Source organism: Pelecanus crispus, chromosome 4 (assembly GCF_030463565.1).
Source record: "Pelecanus crispus isolate bPelCri1 chromosome 4, bPelCri1.pri, whole genome shotgun sequence".
In the NCBI taxonomy this organism is placed as follows: Eukaryota; Metazoa; Chordata; class Aves; order Pelecaniformes; family Pelecanidae; genus Pelecanus; species Pelecanus crispus.
In genome coordinates this window covers 87,008,008-87,027,042 of record NC_134646.1, presented here as the reverse complement: position 1 = coordinate 87,027,042, position 19,035 = coordinate 87,008,008, and the positions used below count along the sequence as shown (strand labels likewise).

Here is a 19,035-nt window from a genome sequence, read left to right as displayed (position 1 = left end):
AAGCCCTGGGCACAGCCTGAGCTCCGGCCCCGGAGCGGAGGGAGCCTGAAGGCACCGGTTGTACCGGGAAACAGGAAAACTCGACCCAAAGCAACCGATACCTCTGGGCAGTGATATTTAAGATGGGCACCTATTTAAGATGGGCACCTATTTAAGATGGGCACCTTCAAGAGGCTGCCGGCTCCAGCCGCGGTAGCGTCAGGGTTTAGTGCTGGTTTTAGGAGCGGCAGCCGGAGACGGGAGATCTGCCGAGTTACGGAGCGGACTGTATGGAGAGCAGCCGAGTTCCGTCGGCTCAAAGCTCCGCTCGCCGTTAGCGTTCGTGGTCCAATAACCCCAGGCCCTCCCGCTGCGCTCGGCAGGAGCTGCGGCCGCCGGCTTCGCTGTGCCGAGCTAATGGAGACGGAGCGAGCCCTCGGCTATCGAGCAGCCATTAGCTTCCATCTCCGCAAAGCCCGCGGGGATCTGTAATCCCCCTCCATTAACGACTCCGTTTAAGTAAAGGGAATACTGGAAGCACCCGGGAGGGGAGATTTACACGGATGAGCAAGAACTCACCCCTAACGTTACGAGGGCCAGCAACTATTTTAATCGTTAGCCTACGCCCCTCGCCGAGAAGCTCCTTGCTTCCTCCGGATACAGATTTCTGACCCTGGCTCTCCAAAGCAGCCCGCTAAGCACACGATTTAAAATATCGGAAGCGCCCAGGGCCGCGGGAAGGAGGTTCCCAAGAGCGACTTCACCCGACGGGCACAGATGCTGCTCACCGGCAGCCGCTCCGGCGGCTTTGCCCCGAATGCCAGCGGAGCCTCAGCGAAGGGCAGCGCAGGGACCGGCACGAGGACGCTGCCCGTCACCTTCTCTGTCACCTTCTCCGCGGCTGCTCCTCGGGGCTCGGAATCATCCTGACAGGATCCTTCTCCCAGGGAGGCTGCTCGACACCAACCCCCCGCTCTGCCGAGAACGGGCTCTGATCGTTTTCTCGGGGATTTATTTCCGTGAGAAATGAAGGTACAGACGCTTCCGAGCCGCACCCTGTAGCGTGGGGGAACCTCAAGAATTGGGGGCGGGGGGAAATTCTTTAAGGAGAAGACGCGTTTTGTAGGAGCAGCCCTTCCCTTGGGAAGGATGGCTGGGGCGACGTCTGACGGCTCTGGTCTCCCCTAAGAGCTCCCGCAACCGATGAAGCAGGGAGAACTCTTTATTGACCAGCGGAGAAGCGTCCGAGTTAGTGTTCAGCGCCTCTCGGAGAGCTGGGGCAGGCTGCTGCTTGGAGGAATTTAGGGTTTACAGTCTTGTTACACTTCACTTTTCCTTTAGCGAAAGAAATCCTGTTTAACGGAAAGAGGGAAAGCCAGCGCGGCTCCTGGCCCAGGCTCGCTGCCTCTGGGGAGGGAGCAGGTGGGCAGGGGGGGATCCCTACAAATTCTACTTAAACAAGAAAACGTGACTTTTCCACTAGCAGGTTGGAAGCAGGCATTGAAATGGGCCTCTGAAGCAGGGGGAGAGCTGGACCCCAGGGCAGACCTAAGGGCTGCAAGTCTTAGAAAGCAAAAACTGCCAAAAAAAGGGGATAGACGATACAAAGGAAGAGTTTTAAAAAAAAAAAAAGGGGGAAAAAAAAGAAAAAGGAAACAAAAAAAAGGAAACGACAAAAAAAAGAGGTACTTGAAGCGTAGAGCAAGATTTCGCCACGTTGCAGCAACTCCGCTACGGCGCAGAGTCCAGCCGGGGGCCGATCCCCTCCCTCCTTCCCCCCGCCACCTTCCCCCGGCGCAGGGACGCAGTCCTTCCAAAGCCTGCCTTGCCGCTCAGTACTTCACACCGGGCACAAACTCCTTGGCGTCTGGATTCAAGTTGCTTTTGCTCTGAAAGAGAAGAGGGGACCCCCCCCCACCACCACCACCGCCATCAGCGGTCCAAATACCGGCACCCTCCGCCGAGCATCGCTCCACCGACCCGCACCCCGAAAACGCCCCGGCCCGGCGGCCGCTTGCCGCCGAGCATCGCTCCACCGACCCGCACCCCGAAAACGCCCCGGCCCGGCGGCCGCTTGCCGAGGGGCTGATGCAGAGCGGCTGCCCTGGCCCTTGCGTCCTTGCAGGCACCCGCAGCGCTCGGGGTGCTGCTGAACAAGGGCCAGCTGGGGTTTTTTTGGGAGGGAAAACACGGGAGAATCCGCTGTCTGTGCCTCTCCCTGTTCTTGCTTCAGCGCAGGGCTGCTGGTGGATGTGCTGCGAGGTGCCAAGCGGCTCTTTTATCCCCACCCACGCTAAAGCTGGGAGGTAAAGCAGCCAGAACAGCCCCCCGCCGTGCTGGTCCATACAGCCCCGTGGCATATTCCTGCTTTCGGGGATGAAAACAGGCACTGCCTTAACGCTGCTGCTCTTCCAGCCACCCAGCAGGTTCTCGCCACTCGGTGAAATATCTATACGGGCTTGGGGCGCGGAGCAGACCTGGCCGGTCCTCCCGTACCTCTCCAGCCTGCCAGGACACCCCAGCTCTGCCCCAAAAGGCAAGAAAGGTCCCGGCTTGCTCTGGGCCCAGCGCCCAGTTCATGTGCAAGCTTGGCAGCCCCATCCCACGACTTCTGGAGAGCAAGTTCTGCGAAGCTGGATGCTTTGGTCTTTAGGAGATGTGGCTAAAACGAACGGCCTTGCAGAAAACTCCAAAATACATCGTCACCGGTGCGTTAGCAGCAGCTCTTGCACCGACACCCCACTGCTAGTAAGGAACCCCCCCAGGGAAATCCCCGCCGCTTCCCAGGACAAGTGCTCTGCTCTTTGCCGCGCCGCGCAGCACGTTCTCCGAGGTCCTTACCAGAATGTCCTCTGAAGCGTGGCCGTCGCCAATGGAGAGCCCGTTCAGCTGCTGCTGCAGCTGCCCCATGCCCTGGGGCAGGTCGCGCGATGGAATGAACCAGTCCTGGTCTTCTTCCTCCAGCATCTCCTGGAAGCAGCGGTCGAGAAACTCCTGCTCCTGCAGCTCCTCCTCCACCTGCCCAAACACACCCATTAGTCGCAGGAACAAACGATGCACCTTGGCATTTTCCATACGCTGTCCCCACCTGGTAAAAGCAGAGTCTGCAACGAGCCTACCTCACCCCGGTATCTGTCCGTGCCTCGGAAATGCTACAGCGGAGCCAGAGCTGTATTTTAAACCTCGATGAACATGGCTTTGCCTGTAGCCAACCCCCAGGAAGCGCAAGAGCACAAATTCCCGGCATTTTTTGAGCAGAGCGAAGGCGTGCTCAGGCATCGCTTCCTGGCTGCTGCAGACCGCCGGGGCGGGGAGACGCAGGCTGCAAGCTCACGGCACCAGGCGAATCCACAAGGGAATGGGATAGGATTTACGGGACATCCAGATCCGTCAGCACACGCACGGGATTTCAGGCTGCCAGGCTGCAGCAGAGCTTGCCGTGAAACAAAGGGGATGGCTAATAAAATCACACCCGGGAAGCGGTGCTAGAGGCGCGCGTTGTTGCGCGGATCCTCTGCTACGGAGCGATGCTGTAGCTCTGCCAGCTCTTATTTTGCTTTCTTGCTTCCCGTTCTTCTCCGGTTCGCTAATCCAGCTCTGCTCAGCCCCCTCGGCAGACCGGTGCTCTGCAAGCACCGACGCAGGGTGGCAGTCGGCTCCCGTCGAGTGCACCGTGGATGACGCCATCTCCGCTGCAGGAAAACTCCTCCTAAGGCTGAGGAAAGCCATGGGACCTGGCTCGGGCTCCCGGCACAGGGAATCGCAGGCAAAGCGAGGCAGGAGAGATGGGCAGGAGCTTGGGGTCCCGTCCTTACCCTCGAGAGGGTGCGTACAGTCAATGGGATCGTGTTAACCAGCGACTCCCATATTCCAGGCTGGTTTGCTCTGGATGCTGACTCCAGCAAAGCAAGCGAGGCAGCGAGCCGGGAAGCCCGCGCCGCTGCCGGCCTCCTGCTGAACGGGCACGTGGTCGCCAGCAAACGAGCAGACGGGGCGACAGCCAGAAAAACAGCGCGATTTTGAGTAGCTGTTATTGAGTCCAAGAGGGCTTGAGCGAATCCACGAACCACAAAACGCTCTGAAAAGCTTACACCCTTCCATCTCACCGGAAAACAGAGACTACAACCGCGTTTACAGGGTCCTGCCCATCAGAAACGGCTCGGGAAGGTGACCCTGGTAAATCTACGGCGCTACGGACTTTCAGGTTACTCGCAGCCGGTCCCTGCTACGTTTTAAATCACATCCAGGAAAACTGCGGGGATTGTTAAAAGCTCTCTCACAGTTACCAAGCCTTGGACGCTGTCTCCAGCCTCAGCTGCTGGAGAGCTGCTCTCCACCTGCCTTAAAAACCAGTTTGGGGCAGGGGAAAATCCCCTTTTGTGCTAGCAAAGCATACCGTCGCTATCCTCAGCTGGGTGCCCAAAGGCTGTCCTTGAAACTACGTGCTGGCACTAGCAGGTGAAAAAACAGGATATTTGGAAAAACAACACCCCGGGACTGCCAGCTCGCCCTGGCAGGTGACGACGATGACGACTGCCCTGGGATCCTGCGCTGCTACAGGGCACTGGAGGGAGCAAGCCCAGAGTTTTGGGTGTCTCAAACACTTCAAACCCAGGTGAATATTCCCTCTCCTCTGAGCCTTGGCGCTGCTGGCCGTGCTCTGATCCTGGTTCCCTTCCCGGTGCACACAACCGGCATCGGGGCCAGCGCTGGCAGCGCCGCCGGGGCCGCGGTGACGATGTCGGTGCTGGCGCAGGGGACAGAGGGGGCGAGATGCTGGGACAGGCTCACACCTGCACCTACCTGCTACCCCTCTAGCCAGAAACCATCAACTCCTTTGCATCGTCACAACCTGAACCAGGAGAGAAAGGGTTTAGTGTTTGCTCAGGGCTCTTCTTTGGCTTCCTGTGGTATTTAATGCAGCTCTGTCACCTCCCGCCCCCAGGCTCTTCTGCACCAACCTCACCTGCCATCAGCACAGTTTCTTCTCAGCACAAGAGCCCACCACTCCCTTTTTGCCCTCCGGGATGCGCTGGCTCCATGGGAAAAGGAACGTCGCTAGCATAAATAAGGGAGGACCGCGCCAAGAAGCTCGTGGCTTTCTGGAAACACCTGCCTGTTCCCCTTGCTCAGCGCCCGGACGGCAGAAAGCCTCGCGGCGGGAGGCGGGGAAGCAGCGCGGCTTCGGAAAGCTGAGGAAGGTGGAAGAGCAAGCGGCTCTGGGGGAAGAGTCAGCACCAGATCTTACAGCAGCCCCAAGCCACCGGGGCTTGGGAAGGCAGAAGGCGGCGGAAGCCACCGTTGCCACTGAAAGGGACGGGCCTGCCGTCCCCCTGCCCATGCCCCCATCACCGGCGTCTCGTCCTCTCCCAGGGAGCAGGACAGAGCCAGGCGAGGGGCACGAGGCGCGGCGTCCCCAGCCCGGCCCCATGAGCACCCGTGCCAGCCCGAGGACGGCTTCTGACGGGAGCGCTGCCTTCCCGACGGACGCAGATCCCGGCGCGGGACAGCTCTCCCTACCCCAGCTGGTGCCCCGCCAGCAGACGCATGGGCTTCAAAGCCCTCGAAAGAGCGACTCCAGCTTCGCTATGAACCATTTGCCCCCGAGCAGCGTTTCACCAGCAGCTGGACGAAGGGCTGAGCTCCCAGGGCATCGCTAAGGAGCTGAAGTGCAGAAGCGAGGGCCGGCAGGAAAGCACGGGCGAGTATCTGGGCAACACAGTGCCCAACGCCGGGAAGCCCTGAGGTGTTGGCTCCGTTTTCCTCCCTCCTCCATCTCTCCCCTCCACCTTGCCTCCGCTCCTCCGCCCCGGGACGCTCCCTCCGGCTGCGGTATGGTTTGCTTTGCACTTTGCCTTCACCAGGCTTTTAATCAAGACAGCGCTTTACAAACATGAGCTAATTAATCTAGCACATTTCCATCAGCACAGCTGCTTGCGGAGGCCGGCTGCTGCCTAATCACGTCATTAAATAAAACAAAAGCTTTGAGTCACAGCCCGCTAACAACTGCTAACGTGGCGCGGGGCGGCACAAGGCTGCTGCTGCTGCACGCTCACCAGGAGCTACTGTCAGCGGGTGGCTGCAGTTTCCTCCTGTGGGAACAAGACTTAAGTATTACCATATGGAGATTTTCTGCTGAGAACACCACTAAAGCTGATGAAATCCTCCTTCGGTGACCAGTGGTGCGGCGGAGACGTGAAATCCCTCTGCCCAGCCTGCCTGCAGCTCCAGGGGTCCCTCCTTGCCAGCCTCCCGACACCCCGGTGATGGGCGTCTGGTGCTCGGCCACGCTCGTGGGGATGCTTCAGGGAGGGGACAAAGCGTCCAGGAGACTTCAGGTTTCCTGCCAGTAGCATGGCTGCGCCAGCCGAAGGGGCAAGCTCCTTCCTTGCCCAGTTCAAGCTGGCTGACTTCTCCCCAGCTTCTGGGATGATGGCAGTAACGACGGCTTGCCTCCAGCAAGCTCGTCCCTGCTGCCTCGTGCTGCCCCAGCATTTGGATGAAGCCCCAAAGCAGAAGCAGGAGGAGGATGCTACGCGGCTGCTCCCTCTGCTCCAGCTCGCAGGCTTGCCTCGTTATTCCACAAGCAAGAGCTGTTCAGATCCCACCATGACCTCACCAGAAGCTCTCGAGAGCTTAGCAGGCCATTACGGACACCGCGTCCGGTGGCCAAGGCTCCTACCAAGTGGTCTGGCTGTATTTGGGACCATTTGATTGAAATTGAAACTTCTACCCGAAACGAGAGGTGCTAACCGCAAGAACTCCTTGCTGAGATAGCCAGGCTACAAACGCTCCCAAATTTTGAGCACTGGTTTTTATGCTGGTCCTCTCTTTCCAGCTGAGCACGCGGAAAGCGAAGGTCTGCGTCATCACAGCAAAGCACAGGAGATGACGGTGCCGTCACTGTCCCTCTGAGAAAGATCTGAGAGCGTCAAAGGCATCGTGAAGTTTTTTTTTTTTCCCCCCTGACTTTATCCACCCCACGTCCTTACAGGCAGATCCAACATAAACAGGATGTCTCTTCCCTTGAGCCACCATCTCCGTGCAGGGCCTGCGCCAGCTGTGGCTCACACGCGCTTCACGGTGCCCGTCAAAGGACACCTTTGCCTCTCCTCCACGCTCGCGCCTCCATTTTAGCGGCAGAAACGCGGAGCTGGCAACCACCCTCCCGGTCTTACCTGTCTGTTGAAGTCTTCTTCGTTCTCCATCCACATGTACTCTGCAAAGGGGTTGTTTTCCTTTTCATCGTGGCCATTCACTACTTGGTCCTCTTTGGATTTGGGACTGGACGCCGTCGTACTGGCGAGGTCGGAGCCATTCATCATTACTGACTCTGGGAAGAGAAATAAAGGGGTGAGGGAGCTGCCGGGGACCCCCGTGCCCCCCAGCTCCCAGATGGACGCTCGCCACTGGCCACGCTGATGGGTGACAGCTCAGGCTTCCAGCACAAGAACCTGCTGCTTCCAGGCTGCTTTTTTCAAGGCACGGCACTATTCCCGACTCCTCTCCTCGAAAGCGCTGGAAGCAGCGCTATGCCTTCCTGGCAGCGGCAGCATTTATTTTTCCTGGTTTCGACCCATCAGGGATAGTCTGAACATACTCGGTCTGGATTTAGAGCAAGGGATGACTTGACCGGCAGCTGCTGGAAAAGCTGCGAACAGGGCTTGGACAGGCACCGGCACCCCACACCCCGTCCATCCAATTTATTTTAAATCTGCCACAAAATACACCAAAAGACCACAACTAGGTTATCACTGCAGTCCAACACCAACAGCGCAGAAGCAGATTGCCCCCTACCCCTCAATACTGAATTTTTTTGGCAGAGCATACGCAAGCCAGTTCGTCTCCCTTTATCTCCGCCGTAATTTATTTTTAGAGGGCATTTCACAAAAGCCCGTTGGCTTGCGACACGAAGGCTGCTTTTTTTTCTAAAGCAGGCCTTCAGAGTCCCAGCAGCACGGCTTGAAGCCAGACAAACCTTCGGGAGTCCCGAACCTCACCTCCCGAAAGGCTCCCGGGAGCGGACGGAGAGAAGGACACACAGACAGATAAATGAGACAATAACTCAATAGCAAAATCCTACGGAATAGCGAAACGTGGACTAAGGCCAGCACAACCCTGCTGAAAAATGTCCAGATATCACGTAACAACATCCCGGATGCGTGTTTTACTCTCCCCTGGTAAAGGCTTTATCTGGAGCTGAGCTGTGTCCAGCTCCAGCACAGCACAGGGATGGATCGGAGAGCATCCCGCGTGAGCAGGGGCTGGAAAACACAGCTTCTCGGGATGACCGGCAGAAACGGGTTGGTTTGGTCTCAAGGAGGATGAAGGAGCTTGCAGAAAAATCAGCTTTTTGTCCTTGCGGACACAGAGGGGGTTTTCGGTTTTTGCAGCAGTAGAAATTGGATTTGGAAGGGGGGAATGAGGTCGGGGAGACCAGTGGTGATGATGGGAACTAAAACCCTTTGCAGGGGGACAAGCCTCTCCCCAAAAGCTTCAGGGAACAGTTAGCGATGGGCGCTCCAGGTATGCCTCACCCCACTTTAGGAACACGAAGACGAATGAGACGACCTCGCAGAGTGTCCACGAGCCCCTGCAAGGCTGCGAGAGCAACGTCCCCGCCGGAGCCCGCTCCCTTCTGTCACCACCCAGGTCACAGCTCCCGTCGGATCTGCACCCCAGCAGCCGCTCCAATCACCCAGGACATCCCCCATGACTCGTTAAACGCGGCCCGCTCTCGAGCCCAAGCAGGTTCTTCTTATTTTTGGGAGGAATCCGAAGCACAGACAAGTGCAGGACAGCCGTCGCACGTTACTCTCCGAAAAGCATCCCCGCCAATAATGAAGGTGCGCGGCCCTGGCGCGCCGACGCTCTCGGGAGCGGCGCAGCTTTAACACAGCTGCTCCTGGGCAAAGAAAAAAGGGGGAAAAAAAAAAAAAGGGAAAAGGAAGAGCAGCAAGGTCCTCAGGCTGCCTGCAGCCTCGGGACACAGCACCAGCCATGCTGAAGCAGCCTTTGTTATCTGCAGAGAAGCAAGAAAGGCTCCGAACCAAGCACGGAAACTTTGCCCGTGCCAAAGCCAACACAGCGGCTCTCCCGTGATCAGCGAGACTTATTGACGACAGACAGCGCGAGTCTGGCTGGAGCGAGTCCGCAGGGCAGGCGGGAAGGGGAACAGAGCCGCAAAGCAAGCGAAAAGGCACGAAAGGTTTGGACGGGGGAGCTCTCCCTCCTTCCCTGCCTGCTTCTCTCACCGCCAGCGCAGATGTTTGCACAGGCAGAGCCCGGAGCTCAAGGACACACGAGTTTTGAGGAGCTGGCGGGGTTCATTGCTTATGTACAGCGTCCAGAGCCGGGTCCTCTGCGCAGACGGGCAGGATCGGTGCCGGGTGGAACCGAAAGCCCTCCCGCTGCACATCAGGCAGCTGCTGCCAAGAGACAAAGCGAGGTGCCTGCGCTGGCCCAGCGGCTCCGCACCAGCCACTGCAGGGAACAGTTTAGCTAGAGAAGCAGCCTGAGAGAGGAGGGAAGTTTTTTGCAATGTTTATGTTTTTTTTTTTGAAAAGAAGAAATAAAAAGCTTCCTCTCCCCAAAACTCCATGCTCCATAGTAATCTGGTCGCAAAGAGACCTTGCTCCCCTGGTGCCGACTCTCGGCTGAGCTTTGCAGCTCTTTCTGAACAGCAAAGGGGGTTCTCCCCGAGCATTTGGCATGGGTGAGCCGGGACCCACGGCACAACCGTGGGGAGCTGCAGGAGGAGGAGAGGCAGAGGATAGCGGCTGGCCTGGCACGGAGAGGAAGGCGGCGTGCTGTGGTTTGGGAACAGAGACATGAAAGGATGGCTTGTCCCTAGTTTCCTTCCCAGGTTTATAACGCAGCAGCAGGACTTTCGTTGCGGTTCCCGTGGGCAGGACAGGTTTTTCAGGCAGATGGGGAGCAGCAAAGGCAGCAGCTCTCAGCACAAACAGATCGTAACAGCAGGGTAGCCCTGAGCGCTGCCAGCGTCCCAGCGTCCGCGCACAGCCTGCAGCCCCTTGGCCATCCTCACATCCCAGTTCAGTGCCCGGAGCAAACCGAGGGGCTCCCATGGGGCAGGCAGGGTCTGGGGATGCCGGCTGAGCTCGGCTTCCCCATTTCGGCTTCCCCCATCCCCTAAGGGGCAGACAGAGAGCTCCCAGCTTGGAGAGGCCAGCATGGGCATTTAAGTGGCACGGAGCAAGACAGGAGCCCTTCTGCAGAGTGATGCCCCTGCGCTTTGCTAGGAGAAGCAGCAGGCAGCAAGCAGCAGGCAGGAGAGGCAGCAAGCAGGAGAGGCAGCAAGCAGGAGAGGCAGCAGAGGCAGGCAGCAAGCAGGAGAGGCAGCAGAGGCAGGCAGCAGAGGCAGCAGGTGGCAGGAGGCAGGCAGCAAGCAGCAGAGGCAGGCAGCAAGCAGCAGAGGCAGGCAGCAGGCAGCAGAGGCAGGCAGCAGAGGCAGAGGCAGCCAGCAAGCAGCAGAGGCAGGCAGCAGAGGCAGGCAGCAGAGGCAGGCAGCAGAGGCAGGCAGCAGGCAGCAGAGGCAGGCGGCAGGCAGCAGGCAGCAGAGGCAGGCAGCAGGCAGCAGAGGCAGGCAGCAGGCAGCAGAGGCAGAGGCAGGCAGCAGAGGCAGGCAGCAGAGGCAGGCAGCAGAGGCAGGCAGCAGGCGGCAGGCAGCAGAGGCAGAGGCAGGCAGCAGGCAGCAGAGGCAGGCAGCAGGCAGCAGAGGCAGGCAGCAGGCAGCAGAGGCAGGCAGCAGGCAGCAGAGGCAGAGGCAGGCAGCAGAGGCAGAGGCAGAGGCAGGCAGCAGAGGCAGAGGCAGAGGCAGGCAGCAGAGGCAGGCAGCAGAGGCAGGCAGCAGAGGCAGGCAGCAAGCAGCAGAGGCAGGCAGCAGGCAGCAGAGGCAGAGGCAGGCAGCAGAGGCAGAGGCAGGCAGCAGAGGCAGGCAGCAGGCAGCAGAGGCAGGCAGCAGAGGCAGGCAGCAGGCAGGAGAGGCAGGCAGCCCCGCAGCACTGGGCCAACTGGCTGCCCTGCCAGCTCATCCCTGCCGGGGGGTGGCTCCTGCCTGTGCATCCACCGGGAATATCCTGGGTGAAAAAACTCCCCGAACGGGAAGATGTGCACCCGAATCTCCCGGCGGTGCTGGCCGGCGTGGTGTGAAGGGCAGCGGATACCCAGGGGCAGGGGTACGTGCGCAGGCGGTGACAGGACAGGAGCGACCAATGTGATGTACTGCTTCGGTAGCCCAAACACAAAAGGGGGGAAAAAAAACAACCCCAAAACCAACCCAAAACCCCAACCAAAGCGTTTTTTTTCTCTCCCATTTTTCACAGCTGGGGCTGAAGGACCCAAGGTCACAGTTTTCCACTATCAGCCGGCGCTCGGAGCGTGCCAGCAGTCCCTCGCAGCAGCCCCGGCCGTGCAGAGCCATCCCCGCCTGGAAAAGCGTCTTTCTTCCAAGGGTGCATTTTGCAGCCCAGCCGAGCCGGGCTCGATGTATGTTTTGGTCTGCGTGTTATTTATCTGAGTCACCGGCGCAGCGCTGTAACTGTCAGCCTGTTGACGCTCTACCAAGTACGTGCAGAGCCAGGGTAATTTTGATAGATTGCTGAGACGCTGCAGCAAGCTTACTGCTCCGAGCCGTGGCTCTCCATGAAAACTAAAATTAACAAAAAAGTCTGCTTTCTTATAATGAAAACTTCTTGGATTTGTTTCTCCCTTCCCCTGGAAAACTAAGTAGATTTAAAAAAACCCAGAAAAGTCATCTTCAACCTGGGGACTGAGGGCTCAGAAAACACATCCAGAGCACAAAAAACACCTCCTGAGAGCTGCACGTCCCGAGCCAGAGCACGGCAAATTCCGAGGAGCTACGCCGTGTGGCTGCCTGCGAGGCAGGGACGCAGCCTGGGAGGTCCCTGTGAGTCTTCACAAATATCATCATCATCATTTTTAACACTCCCATACTCGCCTGGGGCTGGAAGAGCAGCCTGGCAAGGTAGGTTTCCTTTGGAAAAGGTACCGGACAACGTGGGTTGGGAAACAGAAATTCAGCCCCCGTTTGGGTGATGCATAAAGGCACGATGCTTCACGGCTACAGATTTCACGGGACCTGATGCCAGCTGGGGCTACCAGGCGGTCCTGGCTCCATTAGCCTGGCAATAATCACTGAGGCAAACGCACACAAGCGACCAAGACATCCGAGGGCAAACTAATCGGCACGGCTCGCGCAGGAAGATGCCAGCACACCACCACCGTCCCAACGCCGCCGGCGGCTAAAGAGGATGGGCTTTTTTTGGAGGAAACATCCACGTTTCCGTGTGGACGCGTCTCTCGGCCCCTGCGCCGCTGCGCGGAGACGGCGCCACGGTCCAGGCACAAGGCTGGGCATCGTCTAGCCCTGCCGTAGAGCTTGCGGCGGCATTGCCTGCCCTTCAAAGCCAAGGGGGAGGCGCAGGAGGCAGCGGATGCGATGGCCAGGGGCAGGTCTGCTCCCTGTGCCCCCAGCCCCTCACCCGATCCCCTTGGCAGCAGCGGACACGTACTGCAGCTACCCACCCTCTGCCCACCTCCTGCCTCCTCTGCCCGCACTTCTGCGGCTGCGGTCCGATCCTGTCGTGCACGGTGCTGGGGCAAACCCCGCCGAGGCGGTCGGGTTGTGCTATGCGAGACACGCTGCCCTTGCTTCAGGGCAGATGCCGCGAGGCCAAGGGAGCTGCCTCGTCCTGCTCGGCTCCCACTCCTTGGAATTACAAAGCGGAGCAAGAGCAAGGTCCCCTTGTCACTATGTTGAGACATTTCATAGAATCATGGAATTGTGTAGGTTGGAAAAGACCTTGAAGATCACCCAGTCCAGCCATTAACCTGACACTGCCAAGTCCACCACCAAACCAACTAAGGGTCAAGTCAGAATTTCATGTGTCCTGGCTTGGTGGCTGCATTATTTTTAATGAAAGTAAAACTAGGAATCACTAAGGTTGGAAAGGACCTCTAAGATCGTCAGTCCAACCATCAACCCAACACCCCCATGCCCACTAAACCATGTCCCAAAGTGCCACGTGTACCTGTTTTTTGAACGCAAAAATGTAAGAGGGGCAGAAACGTCATGAACTGACTCTGCGGGAGGTGGAGAAGGGCTCCTCAGAGCAGGCAGCACCCAAGCGCGGTGTAAAAGCGGGCGGCTGACCCCGAGGGAGACAAGGCTGAGCCAGAGGAGCGAGAGGACAGCAAGCGCAGAGGCGTAGGTATGCGCCGTGCTGCAAGAGGGGCGCAGGAGGCGGGAGCCCGGTGCGGAGAAGGCGATGACGGCAGGGCGATGCGGTCGGAGCGGCAGGGAAGCAAGCTGATCTCGCAGGCGAGTGCTTTTCCAGCGGCGAGCCACGTGCGGGCAAGGCAGGCAGTGCTGCCTGGAGCGGGTCGGCGGGCTGCGGCACCGTGCGTCGAGTGGTGAGGGGTAAGGACGAGAGGCAGCAGACGGCGAGATGGCACCGCGGTTGGAATGAGCCATCCTGGGAGGAGAGCCTACGCGCAGGAACGCTTCAGGCTCCTGCGACGGAGCAGCATAAGGCATGGTGAGTTATTAATAATCTGGATAACGCACCTCGGTACCCCGGAATTACACATATGGTTGTCTGTCCTTTCCAGGCAGGGCATCAGACCGTTTCCTTACCTAATTCAGGAGGGTAACACATGGCAGAGCAAACCAGGGTTAGGCACAGCAGGACCGAGGGACTCCTGGGAGGCAAAACCCTCCACGAGTCCCACTTCTGGCCGGTTTCTGCCCCTACGAGAGCGTCCCTTTCTTACGCCAAGCACGGCACGAGCCCCGTTCCTCCCCTTCACCCCCAAAGAGTTAACAAGCCAGCACCAGATGGGAGAACGGAGCACAGCTGCGTGCTTGGCTCAAGGCGAGGGACATATGGTCCTCCTTACCCTCCCAGGCTGGCGCGGCCGGAGCCAAAACCTCAGCGGAGGCTGCTTCGGCAGGGAGCGCCGGGTTACGTGATGGAGGAGGCTGGCCGGCCAGGGCTCCCAGCTCTATAAATAGCTTTGGGAATCATTGTGTTTGCAGACAGGCTGGTTGTTCAGCAGGAAAACCCACCCAGTGCAACTCAGACTTCAGAGAAAAAAAAAAAAACCAAAACCCCAAACAAAACACGCACCCCAAAACCCCAAGCCCTTCTTTCTCCCATGCACTTTCACGGCTCCTCTCCTTCCCGACGGCCCCGCGAGTGCTTAGGAACACGGCGAGGTGCGCAAGGGCTGGCAGCACGAGGGGAGGCGAGAGGTTAGCGCTGCGTCCCCAAGCCTGCGCCCTCATCCCTGCTGCACTTCAACAGCACTCAAATTTCAACTTGTAGAGCGTTCCTAAAAAGAAACCCACCGGTTTTCTCCCTCAGTCGGCGCAGAAGTGCTAGAAGTGCTTCCCACAGAAGAGGCACGCTGGAGCATGAACAAATTGGTTTGAAGATCCCGAGCAGAAGCCCAGGACTGAGCCATGCCCAGGCAGCGCTGGGGCAAGGAGGGGAGGAAAGGGCTGGATATTTTTGCAGGCCACCTCTCAGCTCCTCCGAAGCAGCCATTAGAGAAGGGCAACTCGTTAGCCTCATTTCCCGAGAGTCCGGATTCCCCCATTTCAGCTCGCACACGTACTTCTCGCGCTCCACGGGTCGATCTGGTTCAGCCCCACCTTCCAACGCCCTCGCTCCTTCCACAAGCTTCTCCTCCCGGCCACCTGCGCCTCGCGCAGTCAACGCAGGGATTACCTTGCTCTAATCTCCGTTTGCAGATAAGGTCTCGGCGCCTCGGAATCGCAAGCTGCACTTTTTCTCTCCCAGCCGCGTAGATTTTTCCAGCAGCCGTGAGCGTTGCCAGCTGCCCCGCATGGCACGTGCGATGTTTCCCCCCCCGCCCCTGCTTCCAGCTGGGTCTCGCAGGGAAACCCGGCGCGACTGGGTCTGGCTTTTTCTGCTAGGCTGCAATCCTGCTCAGGCCCAGCCCACGCTCTATCACCACCACCCTGACGTCTTTCAAGTATTTTTTTTTTTGTTTTTCCCCCCGCAGGCTTCTCCTTCCTATTATACTGGTGCTTCAGGTTTTATTCCCTACCACCGACGCTGAAGCGCTGAGCTGGCGAGCTGCTGCAGACCTTCGGGAGTCACCCGGCGCTCCCCGCTGCCTTCAGCCCTCTGTAATTAGAGGGCGTTAAGTCTTCCAGGTTAGTCTGGAACTTCTAATGTTAGGCTGGACTCCTGGTGCTCCCTCCTCGCGCTTGCCGGGCTGCTGGAAGGGCTGCCAGCCCCTGCTCGCAGCCCGCGGCAGATGTGGAGCTTTCCATTTTCAGATCTCTCAGTTGCCGAGGAACTGCATCCTATTTCCATCTCTGATCTGGGGGATAATCTCAGCCTGCACTATTTTAATCTGCATCCACAAGAACAATCCCCACTTTGCTCAGGCACAAAACGAAGTGCCGCCAGATCCTCCCCCCCCCCCGCCGTCGTTTTTGAAACCACCAGCAACATCGAACGCGCGCTTGAGCTGTGTCCAAGAAACGCTTTAGAAACCTAATTTCAAATTCATCCTCAACACTGCTCTTCATTGAGCTACTTTTAATCTCAGGCGAAGAGGACGCATTCTGCACTTGGCAGCTCACAGCCGGGTCCCGCTGCTCATCAGGATTAACGCTGCAGCAGCCGTACGGCCAGCCAGCACCGCGCGTGAGCCCGCGAGCGGCAATATTCCATAATTTCTTTAAGGGAATCGATAATAGAAGCGTTAAAGACTTCAAAACAGTGCTTCCATCAAGCAGCACCTTCCAGCTCCCTGGGCAGTTGTGGCCGCTTCTGCTTTGGGAGGGGAAACCTGATCGGAGCCGGGAGATGCTCTTCCCACGGACACGCCGTGAGCTTCCCGCACGGGGACATCCACCACGGAGCAGGGCAGGGACAGAGAGTGCTCCCTGCCTGCCCGGGTACAGGCAGAGAGAAGAACTGAGAGCAGAAAAAGCCAGCGGTGCAATTTCTGCAGCAGCGGCTGGAAAGGGAGATCAGGGCAGCAAACTGCACGCTTTGCCAGGGCTCTCTGGATTTGCAGGAGCAGCTTTATCTCTGTTTGCGCCGGAGGCCCGACACGCAGGCACCTTCCCAGGCACCTCACGTCTCGAGCTTTCGCCCGTCCCGGCGCTGGACGGGTGCCCTCCAACGCCAGCGCTTTTACTCAGGGACGGGGAAGCGAAGCGCGGTGAGGCCGAGAGGGTAAAGCAGACGTGGTGATTCAACCTGCCTTTCGGGCGCTCGGGTCTGCACCTCGGCAGCAGGACCACGCTGGCTCTTGCTGCTCCCTCCCTCAGATGGTGGCACGGTCGCAGCTGCCGGGGCTCAGCACCCTTCTCCGGGCCACCAAAACCTGACGAAACGTGCCCTGTCAACACCAAACAAGAGCGGACACTGGGCAGGCTGGCGGCTGCCTTTCAGCAGCCTGGATTTTTGGCTGCTGACAACACTGGTGCGGATCAAATTAACACCGGGGTAAAGGCCGGCGCAATGACAGCTCCAGGGACAGACGTTGTTCTCGCGCCGTTGCGGTCCCCGGGGCGCCGCAGACCGGCGGGTGATGGATGACCCAGAGGTGAACGGTCGAGGGTCTCGCTTCACCGTCCCGCTGCCGGCCTCAAACTGCAGCTCACAGCGGCCGGCTGCGAGGCGAAAACAAAACTGCTGCATCAAGGGAGGGGAACAAGCCTGCTTCCCTCCCCGGCCGTTCGCTTCCAGAACAAAAGCCTAAAAGTTGGCGTGAAAGCCCAGCTCCCTCTAACAGAGCGCTCCGAGATGCCGTCCACCCGCGGACGGCGGGTGTTTTCTGCCCATCTCAAGTACGTGGGGGGGATCCTGCAAGGACATGCGTGCATCTTGGATACAGCGCGCGCGCGTACGCCTGCCTCTTCCTTACTTGGCCTGGAAAAGGGCTGTCCCCTCAGCTTGCCACCCAGGAGCTCCTCAGAGGGAAAAACTGCAGGCTTCTCTGCACAGAAAGGAAACGCGGACGTTTTCAACGCAAGAGCGTGCTACGCGTTTTTGCCTCGAGCTACTAGAAACTGAACAAACACAACCGAGGGCTTCACGCAGCCTTTTCTGCGGCCTCTACGGCCAAGGCTAACAGAGGAGCAAGGATCCGGATCAGCCGTACTCCAATGCGGAGCCCAGCGTGCATCCCGTCAAGCAGCCACCGCGTCAGGAGCAGAAAGAAGTTTCCCTACCTGGCCGCGATGCTCCCGTAGCAATATCTGACTTGTCGCTGCACGCCAGGCTGAAACTTGAAAAGCCGGTGCGTGACAAAATATCCGAAAGGCACAAGCCAGGAGCCAGCTACGCCACGCCGAGCCTGCCCGTGCCTTGTAAACATGGCTGGCGAGGGCAGGCCGGCCCGGGCTGGGGGTTGCAATGTCCTCCCAGCCCAAACTCACCCGTGTGCCACATCCCGAGCCTCCGCAGCATGGGCCGGGCTACATATTTTTTTTTTTTTTAGGTAAGTTTGAAAAACCAGCTGCCAGTCACTGCCATCTGCAAAGATGTTGTGCCGCCTGCCTCCGGGTTGGGAGTCCCTCTGGAGCGAGGGCAGCGTGCGGGATCACGCCGTGGGAGCGGGTCAGAGCGGGCTTAGGAGGGAGAAGGCGATCCCCCCCTGCCCCACGGCTTCGCCGAAGGCATCCCCTCCCCGCAGGGTGGGTCAGGGGGCCGGTGGCACGCTCCCATCGCCTCGCCCCACGGGCGGGGGGCCCGGCCCACGCGGAGAGGAGCCCGGGGACTGTTTTTTGGGGACCTGGGCCGGAGGGATGCCGGGGGCCAGGAGAGGACGAGGAGCAGGGCAGCGGGGGAGCGCCCAGCTGGAGTCTGGCAGGGCCCCAGCCGCCAGCACCGGTTTCTTTGGCGGGACCGGCCAGGAGGGCAGCCGGAGCCTCGTGGCAGAGGTGCGAAGCGCGGCCGGGGCCTGCGAGCGCGGCCCAGCGGGGCTTTAATTCAAGCTGGGCCGGGCCGGGGCCTGCCTGGCCTGCGCCCGCCGGAGCCCCCCCCCCCCCCGGTGCTCGCTCGCGGAGCCCCGCAGGCTGCCGGGGCCCGGTGGGGCCTGCGCCCCGGGCTCGCCCCGGAGCCCCCCGCCACCCCCGTACCTGCAGGCCGGGCCGGGCCGGTGCCGCTCCGCGGGCGCCCGCCCTCCGCCGCCGCCGGACCCCGCCGCCGCCGCCGCCCGCCCCGCACGGCGGGGACCCGCCCCGCCCCGCCAGGGCCTGGCACCCCATTGGCCAGCCCCGCCACGCGTCCCCGCCCCACCCTCTAAGCCTGATTGGGTAGAGGGGGAGAGCGAGCGCGTCGCTATTGCACCAGTCCGCTGCCACTCCGGCTTCTAGTCCCACCCGCTCTGCCGCCCTCTGATTGGCCGCGCGGCTCCGCCTCCTGGCCTCCGGATTGGTTAATGTCGGAGGGGCGGATGGGTTGGGCGCACGCGTCGCCCACGTGGGGTCAGACGGGCAGGCCTGGGAGGCGGGGCCAGGCCGGGGTGGGCGTGGCCAGCGCTATGTAAATAAACACATCACCCCGCCCCCTCCTCGCCAAGACACTGATTGGCGGGCGCAGCGCCCAATGGAAAGAGGCGTCACAAGCCGCCCGCCCACCCCCTACGTGGGAGTGCTGCTAGAGAGCCGCTGATTGGCGGGTTGATGTAAACACACCGAGGGGGGCGGGGGATTCCCCGGACACCCGCGACCGAAAACGGGGAGGCGGGGGGGGGGGGCTGTCACGTGGCGGGCGTTTGGCTCCGGGGGGGGACACCCAGCACCCCCCACCCCCCCCCGGGTACCCGTGTCCGTCCGTCCGTCCCCCCCGCCGTGACGAGCCGGGGCCGCACCGGTGCCCCGGCCCCCCGAGATGCCGGCGGGCGGCGGGGGCTCCGCGCCCCGAAAACGGGGTCCCCAGCGTCCCCCGGTCCCCGGCCCGCTGCCCCTCGACCCCCTCGGACGGTGAGTGCCACGGCCCCGGGGGTCCCCGCAGCGCCCCG

General features: G+C 60.1%; 1 protein-coding gene across 1 annotated transcript; it reads right to left on the bottom strand.

Annotated features, from left to right (window-relative positions):
• Window positions 1–1,770: 1,770 nt before the first annotated feature.
• On the bottom strand, window positions 1,771–18,185 carry PAIP2B (poly(A) binding protein interacting protein 2B). The gene is made up of 4 exons (XM_075709505.1): window positions 18,152–18,185; window positions 7,158–7,312; window positions 2,821–2,997; window positions 1,771–1,868 (listed from the first exon to the last, which is right to left on the bottom strand). The coding sequence occupies exons 2-4, from the start codon at window positions 7,302–7,304 to the stop codon at window positions 1,812–1,814; spliced, it is 381 nt and encodes a 126-aa protein (XP_075565620.1). The 5' UTR covers window positions 7,305–7,312; window positions 18,152–18,185; the 3' UTR covers window positions 1,771–1,811.
• Window positions 18,186–19,035: the final 850 nt, after the last annotated feature.